We start from the raw sequence: 26,959 nt of genomic DNA on the forward strand, positions 1-26,959 counted from the left end.
ACCTTCACTGACGCCTCCGTCTAAGGAATTAGTGACCACCCACTGTCTATGACCTGTTTATTTATTTGCCTCCTTGTTTATCTCCTGCCTTCCCTGCTGGAATCAAAGCTATCTTGTCCATTGCTGTATCTCCAGCACCTAAAATAACCCCTGGCACATAATAGGTGCTCAAAAAATGTTTGTTGACTGAATGAATCTAGCACCTCCTCCATCCTTGCTTATTTCTCCTTTTCCTTTCCATCCCAGCAATTCCCCCATCAAGTGCAGGGCTCCCCAAGGATAGGACTGGGAACATTTTCCCTTGTGCTCCTGGGACGGGGCCAGGCATCTGGGAGCCAAGGACTTTCAGGCCATCAGGCCCACCCTGACTTGACTGAGGTTCAGAGATAGGGCAGTAAGAGGGCCCAGCCCCTGCCCAGGGTCTGATCAATTCCATGATCCCCTTCCAGAAGCTCACTTGGGGACCCAGAGATGCACAGGTAGTGAACGCCGCATTTTTGCCAGTGACAAACTCATACCAACAGCAAATGACAAAGAATGCCCAGTGTCTGAGCCTGTGGCCCAGACATGCCAGGCGGGGATTTATGAGCTTGCTCTAGCCTCTACTCAGCTCTGCCCACATCCTCAGCACCTCCCAGAGGGCCATGAAGGGGGACAACTCATTGCATTGGGCTGGTGTTACTCTGGGAGCAGATCTCCCTGGTGCATCCTCCAACCCCAGCCATCAACCCCTGCTGGCCTTTGGTCATCCCTGGGGGTCTTCTGCAGCCCCTCAGCCACAGCACCGTCTTGCTTCCACGGTGTCTTTGCTCCCCATGGGCCAGGCAGAGCAGCATAGGCTGCCTAGGTTCAAAGCTCAGCCCTGACACTTGCCCAGGGTGTGAATGGGGGCAAGTAATTAACCTCTCTGTGACTCAGTTTTCCTAGTGTTACAATGGAAGTGATAATAAGGATACCTAACACATAAGGGGGCTGTAAGGCTAGATGAAATAATACATGTAAAGTGTGGATAGCATTAGTTATTATAATGAGGGGCCTGGCCCCTGGGGTAAGGCTGCTGCATTCAGCAGGGCATAATTTTAGCATCAATAGATCTTGGTTCAAATCCCAGCTCTGCCCCTTCCTAGCTGGGATCAGGAGACTTACTCAATGAACTTCAGTCCCTTGCCTGTAAAGGAGCCCAATGACAGGTACCTAGAAGGCAGTGGGTAAGACTTAAGGAGCCTGATAGGGAACATGTTCAGCAGGGCTGGGTACCCAGGAACACTCCACATGGGGGGTTGCCATGGTGAGGATGGCTTCAAGGGCCACCAGATGATTCAGCTGAGAGTGAGCTGGTAGACAGGACAACTTGGTTGAAACAGTGATTTGGCCAAGAATAAACACTCCCCAACTTTGATGCAGTTTTGCAACTGTATGCAAATTTAAGCATTTTTGTCCATCCTTTTTTCAGAGGTCTGGGGGAGGGAGGACTTTTTCTATTTTTTATCTTTTGCTTTTCTTCTAAAATATTTTATTGTGAAGTATAGTAACAGGGATGTATATAAATATTGTTTAAATAATAATAATAAAACAGACATCTATATACCCACCACCCCATTTTTAAAAAACCCCACTAAGTGGACCTTAGGGCTCCCACCAGCATCCCCTCCCCAATCACATCCCTCCTTCTCCCTTCCCCTGCAGTGGCGGGGTGGGGTAACCACTCTTCTGATTTTTGTATTAACCATCATCTTGCTTGTCTGCATGCTTTTTGCTTTCAATGTCATCTTCCATTTTTAAGAGCAAAACTTTAGAGTAAACTGAAAGGCAGCAATAGAGGATATGAGCTATTGAACTAGTAAAGTTTACATGGGCGGAAAGAGTATCTTGGCATCTGGCATCTGGTCCAGCCTCTATCCCCATCCAACACTTGAATTCCCTCTACAATATCCTGGCCTCAATTTGAATACCTCCCATGACAGGGAGCTCTCTACCTCCAGAGGAATGTCTCATTCTGTCTCTGGCTGGTGCTCAATGCTCCTTCTCCTCTTGTGGAGCTCAATACCCACTGGCCCTAGTTCTATCCCCAGCATTCACACGGTCCCCTACCACCCAGGAGCTCTCCATAGATCTGAAAGCAGAGCTCTCAGCCCCTAGACACACTCTTCTCCATGATGAAGTCCCCAGTTGCTTTAACAGTTCATCAAATGACATGGCTTCAGTACTCTTCTCCATGCTGAGGTCCCTGGGGGTGTCACATAGGCCCTAACAGAGGGGGCTCAAGCTGACCTGCTCTCCAGGGGTGGTCGGGCTGTGACAGTTGCTGTTTCTGCACACCAGAAGCCCCATTCACAACCTGCTTGAGCAACAATAATTGCCCCCATTGTTACAGGTGAGGTGGCTGAAGCTCAGGGAGGTGATAAGTCACGCCCTGACCCTGCCTGGGCCTCAGATTCCCCCCAGACCTGTCATAGATTAACATGGAATTCTAGAACATTGAAGATGGACAGTCCTCCTGGGGATCAAGTGTGGTCCAATGCATTTCTCTCCCTGGTGAGGTGTTTGAGGCCCAGAGAGGGAAGGGACTTGTCTGGGGTCACCCAGCAAGGAATAAGGGGATAGTTCCCCTGGAGCCAGCAACCAGATCATAGGTCATGAACAACTTTAACCTCCATTCAGCCCCAACTTTCTACCATTCATGGAAGACTGGGATTCCTCTGAGTTTATCAAGATTCAAGGCACAACTGCTTCCCCAACCAATGAAGGTAGCAGAGGAAAACTGGGGCATGAGAGACTGGACAGTGTCACCAAGAAGGACTTCCAGATGTTTTAGAACAGAGACCTGAGGGGGTCAGGACTCCCACTACATCCCAGGCCAGACTCAAGGCAATGACCCACATAGAAGAGCTAATAAATTTACAAGTGGAATAAACAACTATAAAACTGGGACACCCTCACCCCACCCCAGCCCTATGGTCCAGGCCCAGGTTCACTGTTGCATAGCCAAGGACTGAGTTCCCCACCCCCACTGCCTGGGTGTGACCATGAACGCTTTCCCTTGTCTGGCCTCAGTTATTCCTTCTGTTATTTGGGAATAAAAAAGCCTGATTGCATGTGTCACCATCCCCACTGGGACTGGTAATGATGAAATATGACAGAATGGGGAGTGGTTAAGACACTCACTTGCTTTGGAGTCAGAGGGACCTGACTCCAAATCTAGGCTTCCTCGCTGCATGGAAGCCTCTCTGAGCCTCAGCTTCCACATTGGCCCAATTTACAAGGTTGTTTTGAAGCTCATCTCAGACAATATAGGCAAAGTAGGTGCTAAAAAAATCATTCTTCCGAGGCCTGGGCACCTGGAAGGGGCCAGGAGAATGTGGCAACTGGCTGATGGGGTGACAGTTTACATCATTTGAGGGACCCAGTGCAAAATGAAAATGCAGCCCCCTTGTTCAAAAAAGTATGAAGAATCTCAAGGCAGTGATGGCAGAGCATTAAACTGTGCACAAGGCCCTTCTGAGAGCGAGGCTCTGTGTGACTGCCCAGATCACAGACCCAGGAAGCTGGCTTGCCTGTGAGACATGCAGGGCGGCTCAAACTCAGTTCAGGTTGAGGAGCAGAGGCTTCCACCACCGTGCTGAGTGAGGGCCGCCCCGTCTCCAGGCTGCAGCTGGGATCACGACCACTGGGCCCTGCCACTCTCGGTGGCCATCGGAGGCCGCATAAAAGACCAACTGTTCTCCACCTCGCTCTGCCCCGTTTTTATCTCATGCCATGCATACAGCACATAGTTGATTTCTTTCCGCAACGGGCTGCGCTTTTTTTCTTTTCCAAGGGCGACGCTGGAAAGCCATGTGGCTTTTATTGCTGGCAGGAATGTCTGAGGCGTTCCTCCACCACCACATGAAATGGAGCCGTAATCTTCATCTGCGTAAGGCCAAAGCCCCCGGTCTCCTCAGAGCCATGGGCCTCTGAGATTAATTAAGGCTTCACAAGGACTGACAGTCATTAGGACCTTTTTGGGGAGGTGGAAAAATCTCTAATGGGACTGGCTGGGCCCGGGAGCCACTGGGTGGGCGGGTTGGGGGGGCGGGGCAAGGAGGGCCTGCTATGGAGTGGAAGGCACCCTGGACCAGAGTCAGTGGCAAGGGGGATAGTGGAAGGCGGGATTCCAGACTCTGCCTTTGGCCTAGGCTGTGTCCTTGAGTTAGACCCTTCTCCTCCATAGGCCTTGGTTCTGTCATGTGATAAATGGGAGATTTGGATATGATATCTCAGAGCCCTGTGGAGTCTGACATTATAAAATTCTGAATCCTGCCCACAATTCTCATGCCAGGATTCTAATTCTATTCCATGACTATAACTTCAAGCATCTGATTCTGGTCCACGAGAACAGAGTGTGGTAGTCAGGAACGTGGGCTCTGGGGCCAGGCTGCCTGGTTGGAATTCAAGCTCCACAGTTTCCCAGCTGTGTGTTCTTGGGCAAGTTACTTAACCTCTCTGTCTTCAGTTTTCTTACCTGTAAAATGAGGGTGATAACTTCCTGCATAAAAGTACTGTGAGATACAGATGAACTTAATTGTTGTGAGTAATCATTAATACACTCAGAATGCTAATGCTGTGGTTCTGATCTTATTCCAGAAATTGAATTTGGAATACCAATTTCTTGGACTCCTATTCTTGCCGCCTGATTAAGGTTTGGAGGCACTTTGAACCCAGAAATCCTCCTGTCTTTCCTCCACTATAGGGAATGCAAGAGGCGGCAGCCACCCAGAAGGGCCCTTTTTTTCCTTGACTGCCAGAGCTGAAGTCCCATCCTCGGGCTGGGGAAAGGCCATGCCCTTCCCAGAAGCCCTCTTGGGCTCCAAGCTACCCAGGTCTCTCTCATCACTCTCCCCACTCTCCCCTGCCCCCAACAGAAGACTCCTCTGATTTGATGGCTCTGCACCCATGCACTGCTGTGGATGGAGGTGCTGTGACCAGCCAGCAGGGCAGAGTCAGAGCCTGGATCAAGGAGTCATGGTGAAAGAAGGGTCCCCGAGAACTTCTTATTTGAACCTCTCAGGTTCTGAGGCCCAGAGGGGAAAAGTTTTCACTCTCTGAGCCTCAATGTCCCCTTCTGTAAAGTGGAGAGAACAAAAATCTCTACCCTGCAGAAGCACCATGAGGGTTAGCAATAATTGGGGTAGCACTCCCAGCACACAGCAGGAGTCCAATAACTTAGGATAATTGTTAGCCATTGACCAGAGGGCTCTGCTAGAATTATTTCCTTGTTTTATAGATGAGTGAAGTGAGGGGCAGGGAGAGTGGTAGGAAGACCAGACCCAGTGGTTGACCAGAAGCCAAAATCCATTTCCCTGGCTACTGAGGGGGCCCACTTCCTGTACCCTGGCCAGGTTTGTGCTGAGACCACCCCCTGCCCTCCTTCCTCCCTCTCAATTCCTGAAGCTAAGTGCCCTCTCACGGGGGAGGTGGCAGTAGGAGTGGGGGGCTCCACAGCTGCAGGGACAGGAAAGAGCCAGTGCTCCCAGTCTCCCACCCGAGGCCACAGTGAAAATCATCTAGGGTACCTCGGGGAGCCGGTCCCACGCCTAGAGCGCCAGTGGAAGCAAGGCCTGCAGGGACACAAGGCATTCCCCCTGGAGCAATGGGTGTTCAGGGTTGCATCTGGCCAGGAGGGGGTGCCCATAGGACATCGTGCTGATCCTGGCTAGGGGCTCCGCCTGCAGGTTGTAGCAGGGCAGTAGCAGCCACCCCCACCCCCGCCCCCGCATTGGGGGGGGGCCTGCACTTTGCTGCCCCCTGGTCTTGCTTGAGCTCCTTCCAAGTCTTGCTTCTTCCTTGATGACTCAGGTCAAGTCTCTCCCCATTCTGGACCTCAGTATTCCCATCTGTAAACTGGGGACTATAGCCGTGTCTTTGCAGGTGGGTTCCGAGGTAGAAGGAGGGCGGGTGGTGGGTGCAGACAACCCCTGCAGCCCCTTTCTGGAGTTTGAAGGGTCTGCTGATTTCCAAGTCCACAGCTGTTTAACAGATTTTATTGCCTCTAGCTCCACCCTCGTCATAACAGCTAACCGTATTGAGCGCTTTCAGTAGCCTTACACTGGGCTCTTCTCATTTCTTCATTTAACCAGTGGGGGGCAGGTGAAGGAACGTGCATAACCATTTGGGGTGCCTCCTCCCCAAATTTTGAGTCAGATGGAGCTTTTAACCTGGCCCTGGTCGTCCTTAGCCCAGAAAACCTTAGGCAGCCTTCCCCTTCATTTAAATGGACCTAACAGCTATCACATACATATGAGGATTAAAAAACGAACTTAAAGCCCAAACACATTGTGGTTGCCAAGGGGACGGAAGGTGGGAAGGGATAGACAGGATTTCAAAATTATAGAATAGATAAGCAAGATTATACTGTATAGCACAGGGAAATATACACAAGATCTTATGGTAGCTCACAGAGAAAAAAATGTGACAATGAATATATATAAGTTAATGTATAACTGAAAAATTGGCTCTACACTGGAATTCGACACAACATTGTAAAATGATTATAAATCAATTAAAAATGTTAAAAAAGAAAAAAAAAAAGCCCAAACACAGTGCCCGGACGTGGTAACGCCGCAGCCAACGTGGCTATTACTGTTCTCCCCACTTTAGTGCCCAGGGGACCACAGGCTCAGAGAGGTGCAGACCCTGGGCAAAAGTTACACAGCCAGTCAACGGCAAAGCCTATAGTGTGTCCTAACCACCATGCTCACCCCAGCTCCCTCTCCATCCCCTAGAGTCTGGCCCTTTCCAAAAAAGGAAAAAAAAAAAAACCTGTAATTTGAGAAGCCACTTGTCCTCCTCCTCCTTCACATCAGCAGAAGCCTTCCCCAGAGGCTGCCCAGGAGGGATGGCTTCAGAGCTGGATTCTCTGAGGTGAAAGCCCCCAGCCTCAAAGGCAGCAACCCCCCAACCATATTACTGTTTTTCATGACCCTGTCTCACTAATTATATATGTATATTTTAAGATGTAATATAATATCTATTATATGTAATATATCATAAAATTTATATATATATACACATATATATGAAAGCAAGACGGAAGTCCTACTTTAATTAGCAGCATTTCTTTCTTTTCCTTTCACGGGGAACAATTGATGGTATTTTTGATACGGTGAAACACAATGCCCTTCCCTCTCCTAGGAGGAGTCTTTAATCCTCTGGATTGTGAAATGGAGTAATTAGAACTATCTCCACTCACAAAAGAGGAAATTGAGGCTCAGGGAGGGACAAGAATGTCCCACCTTGGGTTCCAGGGCACTAGGCAAGAGATAGGTTTCACCTGGGTCCCTCTGGAGTGGATATGTGGAGGCCAGACTGGGAGAAATTATTAGCTTCTGGATGGACTGTCCTCCGTGCTAGTCACTGGACTGGGGCTCCCCTGAGACTTGGGATAAAGGGAACAGACACCTCCTGGAGCCAAGGGAAGTGGCTGACAGTGTTGTCTGAGGCTAGTTTCTACTTAGGAAGGTGTCTGCCTGTGGGGAGGTAGGGGTGGGGCTGGTGGGTTTCCAGAGAGAGGGTCTGAGAGCCCAAGGGAAGGTAAGTCCTCAAGATGAAGGCATGGGCAGCCCTGTGACCATTGCTGAAAAGCCCTCCTGCAAGCGGCATCTGCCTGGAGACAGATGACAAACAGTCCTTAGCTCCCCCAGGCAGCCCCCAGGCGAACCAAGGAGGACAGCATGGCCATGGATGGGGCTCCGAGTTGTCACAAGCTTTGAATGTGAGAATTGGTATTTCACAGATGGGAAATGTGAGGCCCAGAGAGGGGAAGGGACTTGCCAAAGGCCCTGGAGAAGGGGTGATCAGGACTTGTTTTTTCAGTATAACAACAGTGCCGGCTCGCATGGATGGAGCACCACCTATGTGCCAGGCCTGTGCTAAACACTTTATAAACTATTTTATGAGGAGGTCACTATTATTACCCCCACTTTACAGATGAAATGGATGAGGCTCAGAGAGGTTTTAAGCAATTTTTCCCAAATCACAGCATGTGTTAGAAGAACTCAGGCAGTGGAACCGCAGACTCAAGCTCCTTCCACAACCAATGGCTCTCTTAGAAGGTTTTCCAGAGCATATACGTCGTCCACTGTCTGGCACACCTGGGGAATCCTGCCTCCTCCCCGGGCACCAGGACTCCCTAGAAATCAGACATGTCCTCTGAAGCTCTCTAGCAGGAGGGGAGACACGTGTGGGCACCTTGCTACCAGGAACACACTAGAAGTGCACTCCTAGACACCCTCCAGCAGCAGGAGGAGGGCACCCCACACAGGGTCATATTGACCCCATGGATCCCCTTCCAGGGGTGAAGAACACTGGCGGGAGGAGTGGCCCCCAGAAGCCAGGCTCTGCAGGCTCCAGGTTGTGTCCCTGTTTACCCAGTTCTGGGCAAAGGTAGGTCCAGACCCCCTGGCTTCCTCTCCTTGCTGCAGACAATCTGGCATGCTCTTAAATGAGAGAGCTGAGTGTTTGTCCACTGGTATGGGGAAGAAGGAGAGAAGATGGTTGTCCACACACTCTGGGGAAAGGAGAGGGTATCTGCTGTCCCAGGTAGGGGAATGGGGCAGTAGGAGCTTCTCAACTGTAACTTTCAAAAATGGAGGGAGAGAGACAGAGGGGGAGAGGGAGGGACGGGGGAGGGGGAGAGGGAGAGAGACAGTGATAGAGAGAGAGCGACAGCCTCTAGTTCAATCAGTCTGGATGGGGACAAGGTAGGTAGGTTGGCCTTAGGTTGAAACTGGGAACGAGCTGGTCTGTTAGTCTGTGTGTCCTCCAAAACCCCGGTTCCCCGGAACGGGACAAGAAAGGACTGTTCATTTCTGCCAGGGAGAACGGGCTGCAGGTCTGAGGGCGCAGGATCCCTTCGGTGTCCAAGATGCGAAGGCAGAGAGCGGCCGTCTATGGTGGATGGGGAAGGCAGCCTTCGGTTTACCACAAAGCCATCGGTTTGCCCGCGACATGGCCGCACAGATGGTGAGGAATCGGACGGGAGGTCTGTCCAGAAAGGGCAGTTTGTAGGAGGCGGCCCGCGACGCCTGAACACGGGACCGCAGCTGGCGCACATCTGTGCGCAGAGCCTGGCAAGGCAGCTCCGCGGCTGGCAGAGTGCAGGCGTCAACTAGCGGTGGATCTCGGAACTGCTCCGCCCCGGCGGCCCGGGCGACCCCCTCGCTGGGGACCTAAGCGTCAACAACCCAGGTCCCCTGGTTCCGGCGCCCACCGGCAGTGAACGCCTTTCCTAGGGCTGGAGCCGGGCCAGGTCCTGTGCCAAGACCCACAGGAGCCCTATTTTCAGGAAACCCGTTTGTAAACCTGCCTTAGGATGAGAGGGAAAAATCACGAGGAGAGACAAGTAAGGGCACGGACGCAAACCAAAACCACTCGACAAATCGAATTTACAAACCCCAGACGCAGCGGGTCCTGGTCCCAAAGCCACATCAGGGCAGCACGGCGTCGCCCGCCCTCCCTGGCCCCAGGCCCTACCTGCCTACGACGAGGTGGGCCTTTAGGCGGGAAACTCCCAGAGGTCGGATGCGCCAAGGCCTGGGTTCCCCCACTCTCTTCTAGTTCTGCCGCTAGTGTCAGCACTCCCGAAATCGCGCGGCCCCGGGCCCCGGTGATCAGCAACTCCGACGTGTAGGCTCTCTAAAAAGGTCCAGTAAGGAACTCTAGCTGTCCCCGCTCTCTGAATGGCCTGAGGGACTGACATGGAGCTCCTACAGAGGTAGGGACCAGCAATCCAGGTGGTTGAGGTTGAGCCAGAGCCCGTCCGCCCTGGAGTGCACGCGACGCTTGATTTCGTTTGGCAACGACGAAATGGCGCGCGCTGGGCCGGGGTCAGATCCAGGGAGGGATCTTGCAGCCACCATCGGATCCTATGCTTCTTTGCTCCTGAGTCTTGGAACACGTCGTTTTGCACCTGTCGAGCGGCAGGAACAACGAATATCCAACCCGATCTCCAAAACCGCAGGGAGACTCAGCACGCATTCGTTCCCCTGACTCCAGGGAGCGCATCTGGGGCGATAATCCAGAGTAAATGGGGGCTTAATCTTTCCAGTTTCCCTCCCCGATGTAGCCTCTTCCTAGGCCCGCTCGCCCGGCCTAGGAGGCAGGAGACGAAGGGACTGTTTGTCTATTTGCCGTCGGGGAGTGTTTGGACCCAGGGCGGGAGAGCAGACAGTGCCTCGGCAGAGCTGACTGCGTCCCGGCGGCGCGGCCAGAGCGCACTGTCTGGGAAGACATAGGCGTGGACCCATGGGGGCCAGTTTGCATCCACATGGTGGTTGAAAATTTCCCTCCTTTGGAACACGGAGCCCTTATTTTGAGGCAATTCCCGCGTTCTCTGCACAATTTTCTTCTCCCCTACGGACTCGCGTCCTCTTCCACGACGCAGAAGCGTGGTTACATTCGCGCAGAGGTAGGGGAAAATCGGGGAGAAACACTCGTGTTTTCCAAGCCCCATCATGTTTTTGAAACAGCCACAGGCCGCCACAACGAAGACCGAGTCAGCGAGGCCTGCGCGATCCTGGAAGTTGCTTTGAGGAGAGAACGGAAAAGAATGGGGTTGCTCGACCCCAAGCCGATACTGGCGCGTGGGAGACACCCTTCCCTCTGTTGCCGGATTGGCACTGGGGCCACCGAGGCCCGGACTAAAGTCGTGCTGGGCTGGGAGCTGCAGAGGCCGCTGGCTCACGCGCAATCTCGTGTGCGATGGAGGAGGCTCCTGAGTCAAGATAATTTGTGGGGAGAGTAGGGGAGCTGAGAAGCCTCTTTGGGGCAACTCCCCGCTCGATGTTACGGGCCTTGAGGCCCCGGCGGCCCCCAGCTGAGGGTGCAGGTTTCACAACCCGAAAGCAGCTGGGGCTGGGGAGGCCTGGCTGCGGGCGGCGGGGAAAGGCGACAAAGGGGAGCTGCAGCCCCGGCGTCAGGAGAAGGCGGCAAATGAGCCTTCTGTAGGGCCTGGACGTTTTCAACAAATTCTTAGCCCGGGCTCCGGCTCCCCAGAACTCTCGAGGAGCCTCGGGCTGTCGCGCTGGGGGCCCCCAGACCGCGGGCGTCCTTGGCAGGGCGGAGCCTTCCGCCCCTCCCTGTTGGGCGGCCTTCGGCGGTCCCCGTTCCTCCCCCGCGAGCGCTGCCGAGGTGCCCGCGATGGGGGCTCCGATTGGCTGAGCGACGCGTCGCTCGGGCCAGCCCCGCCCTCGAGGGCCCCCGGGTACTAACCCCGCGCGGGCGGCTGCGGCGCCGCCACTTGATTCTCGAGGATTTGTTCTGGGGCTGCGGCCGCGGAGTCGGTGGGGCGGCCGCGAGCGGGCTGCGGGGGCGGGAGGCGGTGGCTGCGCCACAGCCCGCGCGGGCCCCGCCGCAGCCGAGGCACCCGAGACCAAAGCAAAGGGCGGCCGCACGCGGGCCGTGCGCCCAGGATGCGGGACTAGCGGGCCGGCTGCGCGAGACCGTCGGGGCAGCGAGGCTTCGCAGCGGGCGGGCCCCGGCGGGGCGTCCCCGGGCGCCGCCCCCTGCGCCCTGAGGCCCCGGCCCGGCTGCTTCTGCTTTCCCGCTTCTCGCGGCAGCGGCGGCCGAGGAGGCGCCCGCGCCGGCCGCCCCCGGGGGAGCCGCGCCGCCGCCGCCTGCCCGGCGCCCTGACGGCCGCTGTTATGCGTATTCCTGTAGACCCGAGCACCAGCCGCCGCTTCACACCTCCCTCCACGGCCTTCCCCTGCGGCGGCGGCGGCGGCGGCGGCGGCAAGATGGGCGAGAACAGCGGCGCGCTGAGCGCGCAGGCGGCCGTGGGGCCCGGCGGGCGCTCCCGGCCCGAGGTGCGCTCGATGGTGGACGTGCTGGCGGACCACGCGGGTGAACTTGTGCGCACCGACAGCCCCAACTTCCTCTGCTCCGTGCTGCCCTCGCACTGGCGGTGCAACAAGACGCTACCCGTCGCCTTCAAGGTGAGTGACACCGACCCTGCGCCTCCGGGCGTCTCAGCTGCAGGAGCTAGGGCCCCAGGAAGGGAGGGGAGGAGACGTGCCCGCCACCCCGCGGCGAGAGCCCAGCAGCCGGGCCAAGGGCGCTTTCGTTCTCTTTGCGCGCTCTGCCGGACTTCGGTGTTCCCTCTTGGATGCACCCGACACGGATGACTTTTAGGAGATTTGCCCTCTCCACCCTTCGGGAGCCCTGCGGGGAGATGCTGATGCGGAAACGGGCAGATAGGGCTTCGCTCTTCCCCAACCCGGATCCCTCGGACACAGCCCTGCGGCAGCAGGGTAGAGGAGCCCCGGGACCAGGGCGAGGACAGTGGAGGTTGGTGCAGAGGGTGGAGGGGGCCTACTCTCCATTGCCAGCACCCTTCCTCCTGCACCGCTTCAGAAACACTTCCTACTTAACACTGTCAACCTCTGGCTTCTGAAATTTTACTCTAAGGCCAAGATGGGGGCACTGAACCCTAAACGGCTGCGGCCAGGATCCCGAATGTCAAGCAGAAATTGGGGGTGCTCCCACCCCTGGCAGCCCCCAGTCATTCAGAGGAGCTTTTTCTCTTTACTGGGGAGTAGGCGACTGTTTCATTTTCATTTTTTTAAGGGGGCAGCGAGATGAAACGAAAACGCCTTGGTTTTCCCCTAAACCTCTCACAGCTGCCGTGAGAAAGGGCAAGGCAGGAAGGGCCAGCCGCTGGGGGCGGCGGGTGCCTGAGGTGGCTGGAAACAGCGGCTCCTGGCAGCTGAGGCCGTCCTTGGTCCCATTAAGACGACTCCAAATTGGAAAAAAGGATGAGTGGCTCTTTGAGGTCTCCCGGGTGACATCTTAAAATACCAGTGGGGAAAATCTCCTCGGGAGGAGGGGGAGGGGGAGGCCCGTGTGACTTTAATCCTCAAATCGGAGGTTTTACTGTCACTTGGAGCTTAAAAGGAATCTTTGAAATTAAAAGAAGACAGGATGTTGACAGGAAATCTGGCCTTTTTAATCAGACCCCAAACATTTTCTCCTTGAAATTTTTACCATCTGGATGCCTAGTCCCTGCACGCGGTGGCCACGTTTAAATGGCTGTGACTGCGTTTGCAGTCTGATTCCTTTTCAGAAGGCATCTGCCTCCCTCGCTCCTTGGGGGAGACTGTAGTAAGGGGGGATCTCCACCCTCATCCTACAATTCCCAGCAGGTGCATCCTCCTGCTATCAAAAGCCCCTCTCTCACTTTAAAGGGGTTTTCTGTACAAGCCCTCTCCAAACACCAGTTTGTTTTGCATTTTGCATTTTTCCTGCATAACGAATTCAGGCTCTGCAGAGGCAGATAAACTGGGCCTGGGCCGCATTTCAGGGCCAAATTTCATACCCCAAAGGCCTCTCACATGAAGTGAATCTGGGGAGCAGTCCCACTATTATTGTTGTTGATATTATTTTTACTTAGTGACTTGGTTGCTAGGAGCATGTTGATTCCCCTTTTGCTTAAGCCAAAGGGAAGAGAGGAACTGCACCCCACAACGTAGTGCCTGGGCTCTTTCACCGCTTTCGATTATATTTAATTTTATTGAAAGGATACATTTTTCAGGACGTGGCTTAACCCGTTAATTTGGATGTGGAAGGTAGAGATTTTGTCTTCTGGCTTTTGTTGTATTGGGAGGGGGGCAGGTCTCTATTGTCTTTAAGCCTCTTCTCCACCTGGCTTTTGAGAAATCCGCAGTGCGCTTGGGAGTGAGGGGAGGTGCGGGCCCAGCCCTTCCCCTTCTTTCCCTGGCCTCCCCTCCCTCCCTAAGCTGTCCCCCTGCCCCCATGCCCTCAGGTGGTGGCGCTGGGGGACGTGCCAGATGGGACGGTGGTGACAGTGATGGCGGGCAACGATGAGAACTATTCCGCTGAGCTACGCAATGCCTCGGCTGTCATGAAGAACCAGGTGGCCAGGTTCAACGACCTTCGCTTCGTGGGCCGCAGTGGGCGAGGTAAGCAGAGGAAAGGAGTCCCTGCGCCAGCCCACCTTTGGCAACAGCAAAGGTCGGGGGGAAGGCAGCTGAGAGCCAGGCCTTGGGGTCCCAGCGGCAGCCCCAGAAACAGGTCTTCAGGCCCAGCTATGTCTAAAACGGCGGTGTAGAGTCCCTTAGGGTGTTACAGACTCTTTTGAAGATGTGGGGAAAGTTAGGGTCTCTTGCCAGAAAAGACACAATTTTCTCCCAGTTTCTGGGGCTTCCAAGCCTCCCCCTCTTTCCCGATTGTGCCCTGGTCTCACAAAAGGTGCTGGGAGAAAATCGTGGATTAAGAAGCTCAAAATGGGGCCTCATCATTCTTTTTTGGCAGGATGCTTACAGGCTGGTTTAGACAAATCCTTGGTCTTTGGGGCCCAAGCACCCCAGCCACTCTCCCCATGGGGGTGGCGTCTCTCCCACGCTTTGAGGCTGCCTCTCCCCAGCTGTGGTCTCCCCGAAGCCACAGTTTCGCCAGTCCTTTGAGCCTTAAGGTGGTTTAGAAAAGAAGCAAATACAGTGCAGGATGCTGAGTGTTGGAAAGCATAGCTTGAAGGCTGCCGTCTCCCACCCTAGAATCAAGGCTGGTGTGCCTCTCTGCCTGTCTGATCTTCATCGGGCAGTCTGAAGGAAGGCAGGACCAGACGCCACTATGGCTGCTGCCAGGGGATGTTGAGTGAGAGGCTGGTGGGACCTGAAACCCATCATCACTTCTGGGTGGAGAAGTCCTAGAAACCCTTCCCCGGGCGAAATGGAGACTTGAGGGCTCGCTGGCCCTTTAAGACCAGCCGGCTGTAAAGTGGGGAGTGCCCTTCCCAAGCTCCAGCCTGCCCCTCCAGCTTGTTAAGAAAGTCAGCTAGGTTCCCCCTACTTCCAGTCTCAACAGAGGCTGAGGCAGAATTGTACTTTTCATCACCAATAAACAAGACCTTCTTAAGGTTTTAGTTCCCTCTGAGCCGCCAGTCCTGCTTGGAGACGGGCATCTGGGCACCATTTTTTCCTCTCCAGCCGTTCAATGTATACATACAAATGTCAAACATATTTTGACTTTTCAGCATTAATTAAAACCAGGGCATTATTTGCATGTAATAACTGTTTACTTGTTACTTTTTATGAAACTGAAATAGTTTACATTCTTTCAAACATTTCCTGTTCCTGTTGGCTCCCTTCCCCACGCACAGATTTCTTTCAAACGTTGCCCTTAACTGGTTGCAGGTTGATGGATGGAAAATGTTTGCTTTTATGAATTAAGCTTTCATTGCTGCTCCTAATTAGTCTCCAAGCTCCTTTTGTCATCCCCAATCTCTCAAGCCTTTTGCAACTTAATCCCAGCCCCAGCCCTGGGTAGAGAGTCTCTTGCCACTGGTCGGCGGCGGTGGCTCTTTCAGATGCAGCTGCACGGCTGGGTGGTGGCTGGGCTGCTGCCCCAGGTGGCAGTGGCGAGGGAGGCCAACTATAGCTGCAGCATAAGGGGAGGTCAGTCCTGAGAGACAAGCAGAGCATCAGGAATGGGACACCCTACTCCCCTTCTTGGGAGCTGGACTATAGAAAGAGAAGAAATGACGATTCTCTGCGTTACTGAGACCTTGTCTGGTCATTCTGCTGCTGATTTCTTGGTGGTATTTATGCTCACAGACTTGCGCCCACCCTACGAGGCCCTCGGAGAGGGAGATAGGTTTCCAAAGCATTGTTTAGCAACAGTGTGCTCTTGGGGTGGGCATGGCTGAGGCTGGGATCGTGGCTCTGGGAGATACAGGAGACTGAGGTTATAAACCATCCTCCCAGCCTTTCTTTCACCTGACTCAGTGGCCCTGGGAGACAGAAGAAGCCTGAGTGGGAGTTCCAGTGCCTGTGGAAATTGACCAGATTTTCAGACCTCAGAGGCTCATAGTATTAAACAGCCTGGGCTCTACAACCAGCCTACCTGGATTTCAGTCCCAGCTCTGCCAGGGACTTGCTGGATGACATTGGGCAAATGGCTTAACCTCTCTGTGCCTCGGTTTCCTCAGCTGTAAAATGGGGATGATAATGGTACCTACCTGGTGGGATTTTGTGAGGATTAAGGAAGCTGGTACAGTGTATCAGTTGGCACATACTGAGAGCTGGATACATGTTAGAGATTTTGTTACTTCAAATGCCTGGGACTGGAGGAGATCTTTGAAGTCCCTTTGAGTGGTGACAGTCACTGATTCTCTGATTATCGTGCGGTTTGGGCGGGGGTGGGGGAAACCCAGAAGGTGTGAATTGTTGACTGGGAGAAGTGGAGGCGGCTGGCAGTGAGGAAGGAGGGCGCGGGGGTCCTGTGGCATGCAGCTGTGCATCAGCCGTGCCCATCCTGGCCGTGAGGAAATTCCCTCTGAGGACAAATCCTTGACTGACACAGACAGTTTGGGCTGCTCTAGGAGTCCGGATAGACTGGAGTTTGGGACTCAGAGCCTTTCCGTGGCTCTCTGACTTCTGCCAAGACTAAGAAGCCAGATGGAAACTTGCTTTTTATTTCTCAATCCTGTCTTAATTCTGAGAGCTTTCTATGCAAGACATACACACAATACCCCCACGGAGCTCTCACGATAAGCCTGGAGGTGTAAACCGAGGCAAGAAAGGGAAAGAAACCAAGTTATTCTCCTGCAGTGATTAGGACCCGGGTCCCTGCCCTGCCCAACACAGCGCCCCGTCTTACAACAAATTTTTTGCAACTCGCACTCTACCATCGTACAGTTGAAATGTGTAGATAACGTAATCTACCCATCTACATGCATCTTCAAAACCTGTATAATTCCATAGCTATAATGGAGAGAAAAAGGAAAAGTAACTTATAGTGATATCTCTGTTTGAATATGCAAACGTTGGAGTGAGATGACAGACGGACACTGTGAGGTGGATGGATGCTTGCACCCCAACCCTAGCCCTGTGACCCCCACAGCAGGCCAGGGGTGCATGACTCAGAGTCTGAACGCGGCGCTGCTATCAGTGACATGATTTTCTGAAATTGTGAGCAATTCTTGGCCAAATTCTGAGCGAAATTAAAAACAAAAACAAAAAAACTGTCTTCCTTCCTTGAAAATTCAGTAGATGTTAAAAGTGCACAAAAACTTTTGTCTTGTTTTATGTAAAAGTGAGTTAGGCTTATGGCTCAAAGATTCCTTATAAGCAAGTTTTTCACACACAGGAAGAATGAATAGTTCATTGCCCTGTACGGTGCTAGACACTTGCATCCCCTTCCTGCCCCCCACATCCCACTTCTTGAGAACCATGTACCACAAATCCCCAAAATGCCCTCTAGGAGGGGCCGTGGGCTCAAGTGAAGATGAAAAGTCAGGAGTGTGGCTTCCTGAACTGTCACTAACTGGTTAGAAAGAAACTAATGTGTGGAGAGAGATTTGGGATGAGATGTGTGCATGTGGGCTTAGGGGACCGCTGGTGGGAGAGGGGTAGATTGCTTCTTAGCCTATATTGAAAAAACCCAGAAGTCTCCAGAGATGCCCTCTCCTGCTATCCACCAAGTCCCAGTGGTTGGGGCTTGTCACAAGGAACCCAGGCCTAAAGGAACTGGGACTTGCTCAAGGCCATACTGCCAGACCTGCAGGAATGCCTGGGGCGGCTCACAGCCCCCACACACAGCTACTTCCAGACTAAGACATCCCCCTCTGCCACCAGGGCCGGCCCTGGGAGCACCTTGATTTGCAATTCGTTGACTCCTGGCTGGTTGCAAGTTTGCCCTAGGTTCTTGCACAGAGCTGTCCACCTCCTTTGTCTTCTCAGATGTCTGCTCTAAGAGAGGGGAGAGACGGGTGGATGAGCTGTTTGGCCGCTGGTAGAGAGAGAGGTGATGGGCACTCAGGGTGACATCTTTCCCCTACCCCTGGTTCATGGGGCCCCTGCCTCCTGTGGCACCTGACACCTGCCCCTCCCTCCGTTTCATGCTTCCAGGCCCCAGCCCCTCCCTTCCTCCCTCCTCCCTCCCTCCTCTCTGTGGGTACCTGTGAGGGGTGGTGTCAGGCCTGGAAACTGGGAGGAAGCTGTTGAGGTGGGCTGGTGACCTCAGGGCTGACCTGTGGTTTGCTGCCTGGTGGGGTGGGGGCTTCTCACTTCCCAGGACTAGGTGCTTAGGGTCTGTGTGGGAGGCCAGCTCCAGGACATTCTAACCTTTCTGGCCCCTGCCTGGATACTATGTAACCTAGTCAACTTATTGCCCCCTGTGAGTCTCAGTTTTCTTATCTATAAAATGGGAGCAGTAATTTCTGCCCTTAATTCATTTAACAAACATTTATTGAGCACTTGCTATATGCCAGATGCTCTCTTAGGGGCTGGGGACACAGCAATGAACAAGACAAAAATTCTGGCCCCTGGGGAGTTTATAGTCTAGTGGAGGGAGACAATAAGATAAGTAAATAGACGGATTATTAGAAGTAAGAAGCATTAGGAGGAAATTCTAGCAGATCAAGTGGGAGTGGGAAGGTCTGTGATGCTTCAGAGTGAGTCTTAACCTTTTATCACCCCGCAGACTCCTTTGACAGTCTCAGAATGGTGTTTTTAAAGAATGAAATGAAATACAAAGGATGACAATGAACATTGATTATATTAAAACGTAGTTAGCAAGATGTTTTTAAAAATTGTGGTGAATATACTGCCTTGTTGGGGTGTTAAATAACAAGATCTAGCAAAGGGCTTGATGACGACCATAATTTTGAAGGTGTGACGAACATCAAAGATATTTAAAGAAACATGCAACGTCTGTAATGTGATACGTAAATATCTGTGACGTCTTCTGGTGACAAGGTCACAGGGACTGCTGTAATGCCTCTGTGGTTTGTTGCTTACGTTCATACTGGAGAGAGATGTTAAATTTCGGCTAGAGGTTGGGGCAATACCATTGCCTTTTTTTTTTTTTTCCTATCCCAGTTCTTGGACTGGCTCGATTCTAAAAGGGATGCCAAGTTTAAATGCTCCTTTTAAAAATGACAACAACAACAAAAGTTGTCCTTTAGATAAAGTGATCAGGGAGGGCCTCACTGGGAAGATGACTTTTCAGTGGTGACCTGAAGGAAGCGAGGTGAGAAACAAAGCACTTCCTCGGGGAATGGGGCCCATCTGACTCTGGGCTGTCCACCTAAATTACCCATCCTCTAGGCGCCCTGAGGAACCAAGGAGGTGATGGGAAGGTCAGAGGCCCAGGGACTCCTGAGAGTGCCTGACTGGTTGTGGGGAGGGTCCAGGAGGAAGCCAGTAGGAGGGAGGGAGGGTCCCTGGGAGTGAGTGGGCCAGGAGCCAGAAGCCACCTGCCCGGCATTTCCTGAGACCTTCTGTACTTTCCGTTTCCAGAAACCATGGAAAGTGCCCCTGTGGTCTGAGACTGAGGGGCCAGATTGGTTTCTCTGGCCAAGGACTCCAGGTCAGGTGTGAATTGCATTTCCATCCCTGCCTCCAGGTGGCAGCTCCCAAAAATTCTTCCAGAGAGTCCCCACTCTTTCCTAGTTCGAGTCACACCTCAACTTACACCCCCTGCATCCCCCTACCCACCACCTTGGTGTGGCCCCAGCAGCCTGGCTGGTTTACTTTTGTTCTGGGGTCTCCTGTTTCTCGGGCTGGAGTGTTCACTTGCTCTCTGGACCAGCAAGTACCCAGCCTTGCACAGAGAACCATAAACTGTTGGTCCCTCCACCCCACCAAACCTTCCTCTCCCACCTGTGAAGTAGGAATTTGGAAACAAGCCTGCCTGCCTGTGAGAGTTGTTGGGAGGACTGGGACAGCCGGGACAGCAGCCCGAGCCTCTCGGGCAGCCTCCCTCTGTGCCCGCCCTGGGCCAGCCTCGGGGGACGCAGGTCCAGGGACCCTCGGCCCCTGCCCTCAGGGAGCCCCCAGACCTATAGCTGGGGTTCAGAGGTAGGAATGCTCAGAGGAAGAGCAGGGGGAACCAGGTTTGACTTGGGAATGAGTGAATCTCCCCCCAGACCCTCCCAATCTCATTCAGTCTGGAGGCTTTTTTGATAACAGAATAGGGCAAGAGACCAGGCTCCTACTTCAGTAAAGCTGCTGGGAAAATTGGGTTACCCTTTGAGAAAAAACCCTTACCTCATACCACATCAACCAGTAAACCCCAGAAGAATCAAAGAATTTAATGTCGAAGGTAGAGAGGACAGTGCTTATGGAAGGTAACCTTTAGATACTTGTGGGGAAACCTCCCTACACATCAAAACGGCGGGAGAAATCACTAACGAGAGGTGGAACTGAAAATGCAAAACAGCGCAGTGTCAGAAAGCGAAATATAACGGCCAGCGAACTAGGAAACCCATCGCCACAAACAGGACAAGGAAAGTGTTAAGCTTGATAGAATCGAGTGGTTTTTTTTAAGGCACTGAAACCTTCATAGAAAAGTATAAAGGACCATGAAGCCATAATTTGTGTTGGATTAGGCCAGGTGATAAACATATTAAAAGTTTCAATCTCGCCAGTAGTAGAACAAAGGCAATGAAGTTGGGAGCGTTGAAGAGCTCTCCCCCCGCCCCCGTGACAGGCGGGGTTACGGTGGTGCTGCCAGCCCCGGTGGGACTCCACACGCATCACGATGATTCTGTCTGGAGAGATCAGTGCCCCCACGTCTGTCTCAACCCTCTGATGCAATGAAATCACTCACTGCTTCTTGGAATCTAGTCTAAGGAAATAAGCAGAGATGTAGACAAAGATTTTTATAAACAGAAGGTCATTTTCATTTTATTTTAAATGGTAAAAAAAAATTATTATTTTAAAAGTTTTTTCCCCTCTCAGGAATTTTGAATGGAGACTTTGGAGCCAAATGTTTATCTAAAAATAGAACAGCGTTCTGGAAATAACAGTTTTGTCTACAAATGAAATGTCTGCAGCTCCCAAATCAGTCCTTTTTCAGCCCCCGCCACACACGCCAATAAGAAATTAGCAGCGTCGTAAATACCCGAGAGTAAGGAGATGGATAAATAAAAGATGAGGCTTCCGTGAGTTGAAATATTTTGCCACCATTAAAAATGAAATTTATGAAGAATTTTTAATGACATAATGATATGATGTTAAATGAACAAGAAAGAGGGTACGGAAATTTTATTTTACTATCATTGCAACTGTGTAAAAACACAGTCACCTGAAAAAGGTTGCAGTAGAGAACATTCAAATGTTAATAGTGTTTTTTTCTGGCTAGTGTAACTACGGGTGATTTTTTTCTTCTATTTTATATTTTCTGTGTTCTTAAAATTTTCTATAAAGATCACGAATTACTTCCATAAAAAAACAGTATGTACCCATCCTAGCCCCCCATCCCTATATCGTGAGGATCTCTGAATAGAAGGATCAGCACAAAGGCCAAGAAGCAGGGAGGAAATAAGCCAAGGTGGCCAGAGCTTGGGGGGTGATAAGCTCTTGCGGAAAGGGATAAAGTTGGGGCCAGACCTCCTGGAGCCTTGAATGCCAGCCCCAGCAGCTTGAATTTCAGCCAGAGCCCTATCTTCTGCCCAGGTTAAAGGAGAGAGACTTGCCCCTTCTCAAAGGCTGGGGCAATGTTGTGAATGGCTCCAGGTGCCAACCTCCTGCCTTTATTTCCCACTCTCGCCAGGGAAGAGTTTCACACTGACCATCACTGTGTTCACCAACCCCACCCAAGTGGCCACCTACCACCGAGCCATCAAGGTGACCGTGGATGGACCCCGGGAGCCCAGACGTAAGTGCCAGAGCCACTGAGCCCCCAGGGGTTGGGGAAGGAGGAGGGCTGTGGGGGAGGCAGGGGTGGTAGGGCAGCAGCCGAGGTCAAACAGAGGGTACTCTTGTGCGGGATTGTGGTCCTCTGCTCAACAACTGCCCCCCCACCCCAATACTGAGTGCCTGGCAGCAAAACCTGAAGCTCTCTGTGCTTACCCCTGGGCTGTAGGAAGCCAGGAAGGAGGCTGGGAAGGGGAGACGAGAGAATCAACATGACCCCCTTCCCGCTCCCCAGAGATGACTGCCCACTGGGGATCAGGGGCTGGGAAAGTATGGATTTGCATCCTTTAAGGAGAGGAAAAAGATGGAAAAGACTTCAGAAGAGGGTTGTGTGTGTGTGTGTGATCGTGCGTGTGTGACTATGTGTGTGTTTGGGGGTAGAGTCCAGGTTTGTTCTACTCCACCCCACCTTCGTCTGCCAGTGGCGGAGGGAGGCAGTCATCAAAAGCAGGAGCTGCTCTGGCTGTGAGGCCAGATCCCCTCCTTGGAAATGTTCTTTGAATCTCAGTGTGTGACTTACTCAAGCCGCCCAGAGCCCAGACTCTGACCCAGGACCCACATCTCAAGATTAGCAATGCAAGTTTGATTCTGCAAATGTTTATTGAGCACCTGTTCTGTCCCGAGAGCCCTGATCTGTGCATTTTAGCATCAGAGAGAGTTTGTGTTTCATTGCTTCTGCTCACTGAATGACCGGGAATTTGCAGATTCAGATTGAGGAAACTGGAGGGGCTGCTTCCACAGAGTGGGCCAGAGGCCTGTGTTCCCTGAGTGAATGAATGAAACAAAGAACCAGCTGGTCATCACTGGACTGGCTGCTTCTTGAGCTTCAACCAGAGTTCTTATCTGGACTGGCTCTACTCACAGCATGCTCAGCCTGGTGTATTAAGAGCTGCCTGGTCCTTCTGTTTGTAACTGTGGCCCTTTACAGTTTAGTAAACATTTATTGTCTCCTGGGATCCTGAGCCAAAGAGTCACCTCGGTTTCAGGGAGGAGAGAATCCAGGCTCTGGGACATTGAGAAGCTGACCAGGGCCTCACACTGTCTTGGGTGCAGGGAGGCGCCCAGTCTTCCAGGAGACAGCCTTCCATTCCAATCCGTTCTAATTCCGGAGCTGAGTGGGCCTGAGGCAGGAGGACAAGCTCCTGGTCTGTCCTCAGTGCCCAGGAGGCTGAGAACAGGTGTGTGGCTGTGCCAGAGCATCACCAGTGGGGGCCCCACACCTGGCCCTGGACCGCCCTCCCTTCTTGGGTATCAGGCAGGCCTGCCTCCCCATCTGTCCAATTCCTGAGCCAGCTCCAGCACCTGGCCACTTGGGAAAGGCTCAGAGCTGAGCCCAGCAGCCTTGGAAGAATTTCCCTCCTGGCCTCTCAGGGCCACCTCCTCCAGCCTGCCCTGAGCTCCCGAGCGTCGTCATCAGGCCCACAGTTATTCACCTCCCAGCTGGCACCTGCCCTGGCCAAATTCCTGCTGCTTCCTTCCTGATGGGATTGGATATGGATGGATATGTGCCCCTGGCCTTGGGCTTTGTGGCTCTGGACAAGTCATGCCTCCTTTTTGGCCTCAGTTTTGTCATCTGTGAACCAGGTCAGTGACCCCAAGAGTCTCAAGGTGGTGATGGCTGGGAAGCCCCTGTGGGCCATCGGCCCATGGTACAGAGAGCACAATCTGAGCCAGCTGGCCTGGCTGGGGGACCTTGGGCAAGTCCCTGACCTCTCTGGGCCTCAGCTCCCTCCTTCAGGAAGTGGGATGATACCACGCAGCCTGCAGGCCTGGAGATCAGTGATGGCATGCGGCTAGCATCTGTCTGTAGCAGAGGGAGGGTCCTTGTGAGTCACTGGATCTGTGGTGTTCTGTCATCCCTAGTAGCTGGCCACCACCCTGCACTCCCACCACGACCACCACCATTAGTCAATGGTGAACCTCTTTTTATCAACATCAGGGTGGCTGCTGAGAAACCCAGGTCATTGTAATAGAGGTATCACATCTCTGTTGAAGGAGGTGGTATCTTTCTCTAAGCCTCTAGGAGCAGATTCAGTATGAACAGGAGCCACAGGCTCAATGTGATGATGAGCACTTAGGAGCCTTTCCACAAAGCAGGGAGCACATAGTGTGTAGAGGCATGCAAGCTGGGTCTTAGAGCAGGTTGTCAGGCTCCCAGGGGCCAGGTGATGCTTGGAATCTCTCAGGGTTCAGCCTTGCCCAGCCCAGAGCTGCCCACCCTCCCCTACTGAGACTGCTGGATGAGGGTGGAGAAGCCCTGCCCTTGGGAGCCCCCAGTCATGTCCTTACCAGCTCTTCTCCCCTGAGGTCCCCAGACCTGAGACAGCCACTTCTTGGGGGAAGGGGAGGAAGTCAGGCCCAGAGATGAGCCAGAGTCAGAGGCCAGCCCTGCTGCATGACCTGAGACAGATCAGTGGTTTTAAAGTGATTTGTTGAAACAAAATCTTAGCAGTAGCTCATTTATAGAAAATAGCAGATATGGGAGGGGATGCTTCTCCTGGTCTCCCAAACTAAGCACCTGCTTGCTCTGGCCTCGCCCACTCTGGCCCTCAGGTCAGGTCTCACCAACACCTGGGTTCCAGCCCCAACCTGGCCTTCACTCTGTGATTATGGGCAAATCCTCCTCCTTTCCGGACTTCCTGCCTATGAGTGATAAGAGGCCAGCTCAGCCACTGCTGGTCACTGAGCGCTCCCTGTGGGCCAGGCCCACATTGATCCTCAACAACCCCCAGAGGAGACGGGCCAGGAGGCAAGTCACTTGCCCAAGGGTGAGCTTTGGTGCACCCCAGGGGCTCCAGCCTGGGGTTCAGGGAAGCAAGGGCCACTTGGAGGGACCTTGCCACCTCAGTGTGCTCATCTGTAAGATGGGCGTGATACTAGCCTCTGCTCTGGGAGGTGAGCTTTAAGTGAGTTTCTAGCTGCCCGTCCAGCTGGAAGTGGGTTATTAATAGCGTTTCCCTTCTGTTCTTTTCTCCTGCTCTGTGACCCCCGACCCCACATGAAGGCTGAGCCTCCTGTGCGGAGCGGTGGAGGTAGAGGCTGGCCCTGGGAGCCAAGGAGTGGGCGCCTGCAGGTCCCCGAGGCCCGGCTGTGGGTTCTGTGGCCAGGTCGTTCCCCTCCGCTGCCCTGCTGAGCGTGCCCGGTCTGCAGCCAGGTGGCCGGCTGGGTTTGAAGGCTGGCTTGGTGGCTTCCTGCCTGTGTGGCCTCCTCGGTTTCTGAGGTTCTCGGTGTCGATGTCCCTCCTAGTCACTGGGGGCTGGTTAAGAAGCAGGTGGAGCAGGATCCAGGACACGGGCAGGAGGTGGTGCAGCACCCGGCGATCCTGGTGTGGAACCCGGTTTGGGAACCGCTCACCCCGTCTCCCAGGGCACAGTACCTGGAAGGGCAGGACACAGGTTCTTCAGGGCTGCCAGAGGCAGAGGGGCGGCTCTGGTATCTTGCCTGGGGGCTTTTTCTTCCCCAAAATGTACATGAGATGATTTCAACAAGTATTTTCCTGGGTAGCTACCGTGTGTCAGGCACTGTTCTGGAAGCTGGGTACACCACACAAAACCCAACAAACGGGCTGTGGCCCTCTTGGTTCTCTAGGGGTGACAGCAGGGGTGGGGAGAGATGGTAAACTGTGCTGTTGTCACCGTGGCCCACAAGGCCCAATCTTGTCTGTGCCCATTACCCCTCTGCCTTCCTCTCAGACACCCTCCTCCTCCTTGCTTACCCAACTCTGGCCACCCTGGCCTCCTAGCCAGTCTTTGAACTGGGCAGCCACATTTATGCCTCAGGGCCTTTGCACTGCTATTCCCTCCAACCTGAGACACTTTCTCCCAGATACCCCCAGATGTATTGCTCACTCCTTCCCACCTTAGAGTCTTTGCTCATGCTTCTCAGTGAGCCCTTCCCTGACATTGTTTCAGATCACACACACAGGCATCCCCCAACCCTGCTTTTACTTCCCAGCTTTAATTTTATTTATCACTTTCATTTATTCATTCACTCATTCATTTCATTTATTTTTCATCTTCCCTGACTGCTGTATATGCTCCGCAGGGCAGGGATTCTGTCCTCTGCTTTGCCAGGCACTGGTGTAGACCCTGGAACACAGATGTGAGCACTTAGTAGGTGCTCAGGAAATATTTGTTGAATGGATAAGTGAGGTAAACAAATGATTAGTTTAATTTCAGGCTATGAGAAGTCCTATGAAGAATACTGAAGCTGGGGGAAGGGAGGAGAGCGAGGGGATGGGACTCACAGGAGGAGGGGGAACAAGGGAGGCCTCCTGAAGAGGTGACATTTGAGCAGAGGCCTGAGGGAGGTGAGCAGCCACTGTGGCTACTGGGGGCAGGAAAAGTGACCCTAAGCTGGCAGCTAAATTGTGGCCATCCGGCCATCCTAAAGTTGCCGCAGGTCCGTCCTCAGCTCCAGGTGTGGGGATTGGAGGGATGACCAGGTTGAGACAACTGCTCCCCACCCCTGGCTCCTAGGTCCCCTCTTCCCCGGGGGAGTGTGCCTAGCAAGAGGGAAGGGGTTAGCCTCAGACCTCCCGGGTTCCCTGAATCAACCCCAGGCCGCTGGAAGCCCCAGCTGTGGCCCTGGGAAGGGGCTAGTTGCCTCCCTGCCCGCTGGCACTCCTGCTAGCCCGGTTCTCTGCCCAGCCACCAAGCAGCTTCCGTCTGCTCACAGGGGGCCGATTCATGGCAGACCACCCTGGGCCCGGTACCAGCTTGCGATTCCATGCGGCTGTTAAGAGTTGGGTGTAAATCTCCTGACAGGCCGCAGAGCGGGCCTTGGGCCTGGGTGCCCCACCCCAGGGCTGGGCAGACAGTGGCTGCTGTGTCTGGGTTGTGGCTGCACCAGGGCCAGGCCCAACAACCAAGGAGGTGGCCGAGGGGCCCCACAGTGGGGCCCACATTGTTCCCTGCAGGCCAAGCTGCTCCTGTGGCCCTGCCCAGTGCTGCTCTCCCTGCTCCCTGCCCTCGTTGGCCTCCTGCCCCTTCCCACCCAGCTGCAGCAGGACCCTGAGCTGGCCTCTTGCCAGTCGGACTTCACTGCCAAGGAACCCAGCTCTCCTCTCTTGGAGGTCTTGGGAAGCCAAGACCTTAGCAGGCAAACTCCATGCAATATGCTGACCATTCTAGGTTTGACCTTTATCATGTGCCTCCACTTTTCCATCTGTAAAATGAATGTGATGGTAGTGGCCCCTCAGAGGGTCGTGGCCCTTGGAAACGATATATGTGTCCCACCTGGCACAGTGCTCAGCATGTCGTGGATGC

At 53.4% G+C, this 26,959-nt stretch overlaps 1 protein-coding gene across 2 annotated transcripts in view; it reads left to right on the top strand.

The window, feature by feature from the left end:
* Nucleotides 1–26,959, top strand: part of RUNX3 (RUNX family transcription factor 3) — a 60,349-nt gene that overhangs the window by 20,170 nt on the left and 13,220 nt on the right. Inside the window, exons 1-4 of one of the 2 annotated variants that reach the window (XM_072975093.1) lie at nt 8,913–9,000; nt 11,695–11,969; nt 13,796–13,952; nt 21,550–21,654. In XM_072975093.1, the coding sequence (XP_072831194.1) occupies nt 8,928–9,000; nt 11,695–11,969; nt 13,796–13,952; nt 21,550–21,654 (610 nt within the window). In that variant the 5' untranslated portion in view covers nt 8,913–8,927. Of the gene's footprint in view, nt 1–8,912; nt 9,001–11,694; nt 11,970–13,795; nt 13,953–21,549; nt 21,655–26,959 lie in introns of those variants that run through there. The other variant, XM_072975094.1, reaches the window with a different exon arrangement.

Source organism: Vicugna pacos, chromosome 13 (assembly GCF_048564905.1).
Source record: "Vicugna pacos chromosome 13, VicPac4, whole genome shotgun sequence".
NCBI lineage: Eukaryota > Metazoa > Chordata > Mammalia > Artiodactyla > Camelidae > Vicugna > Vicugna pacos.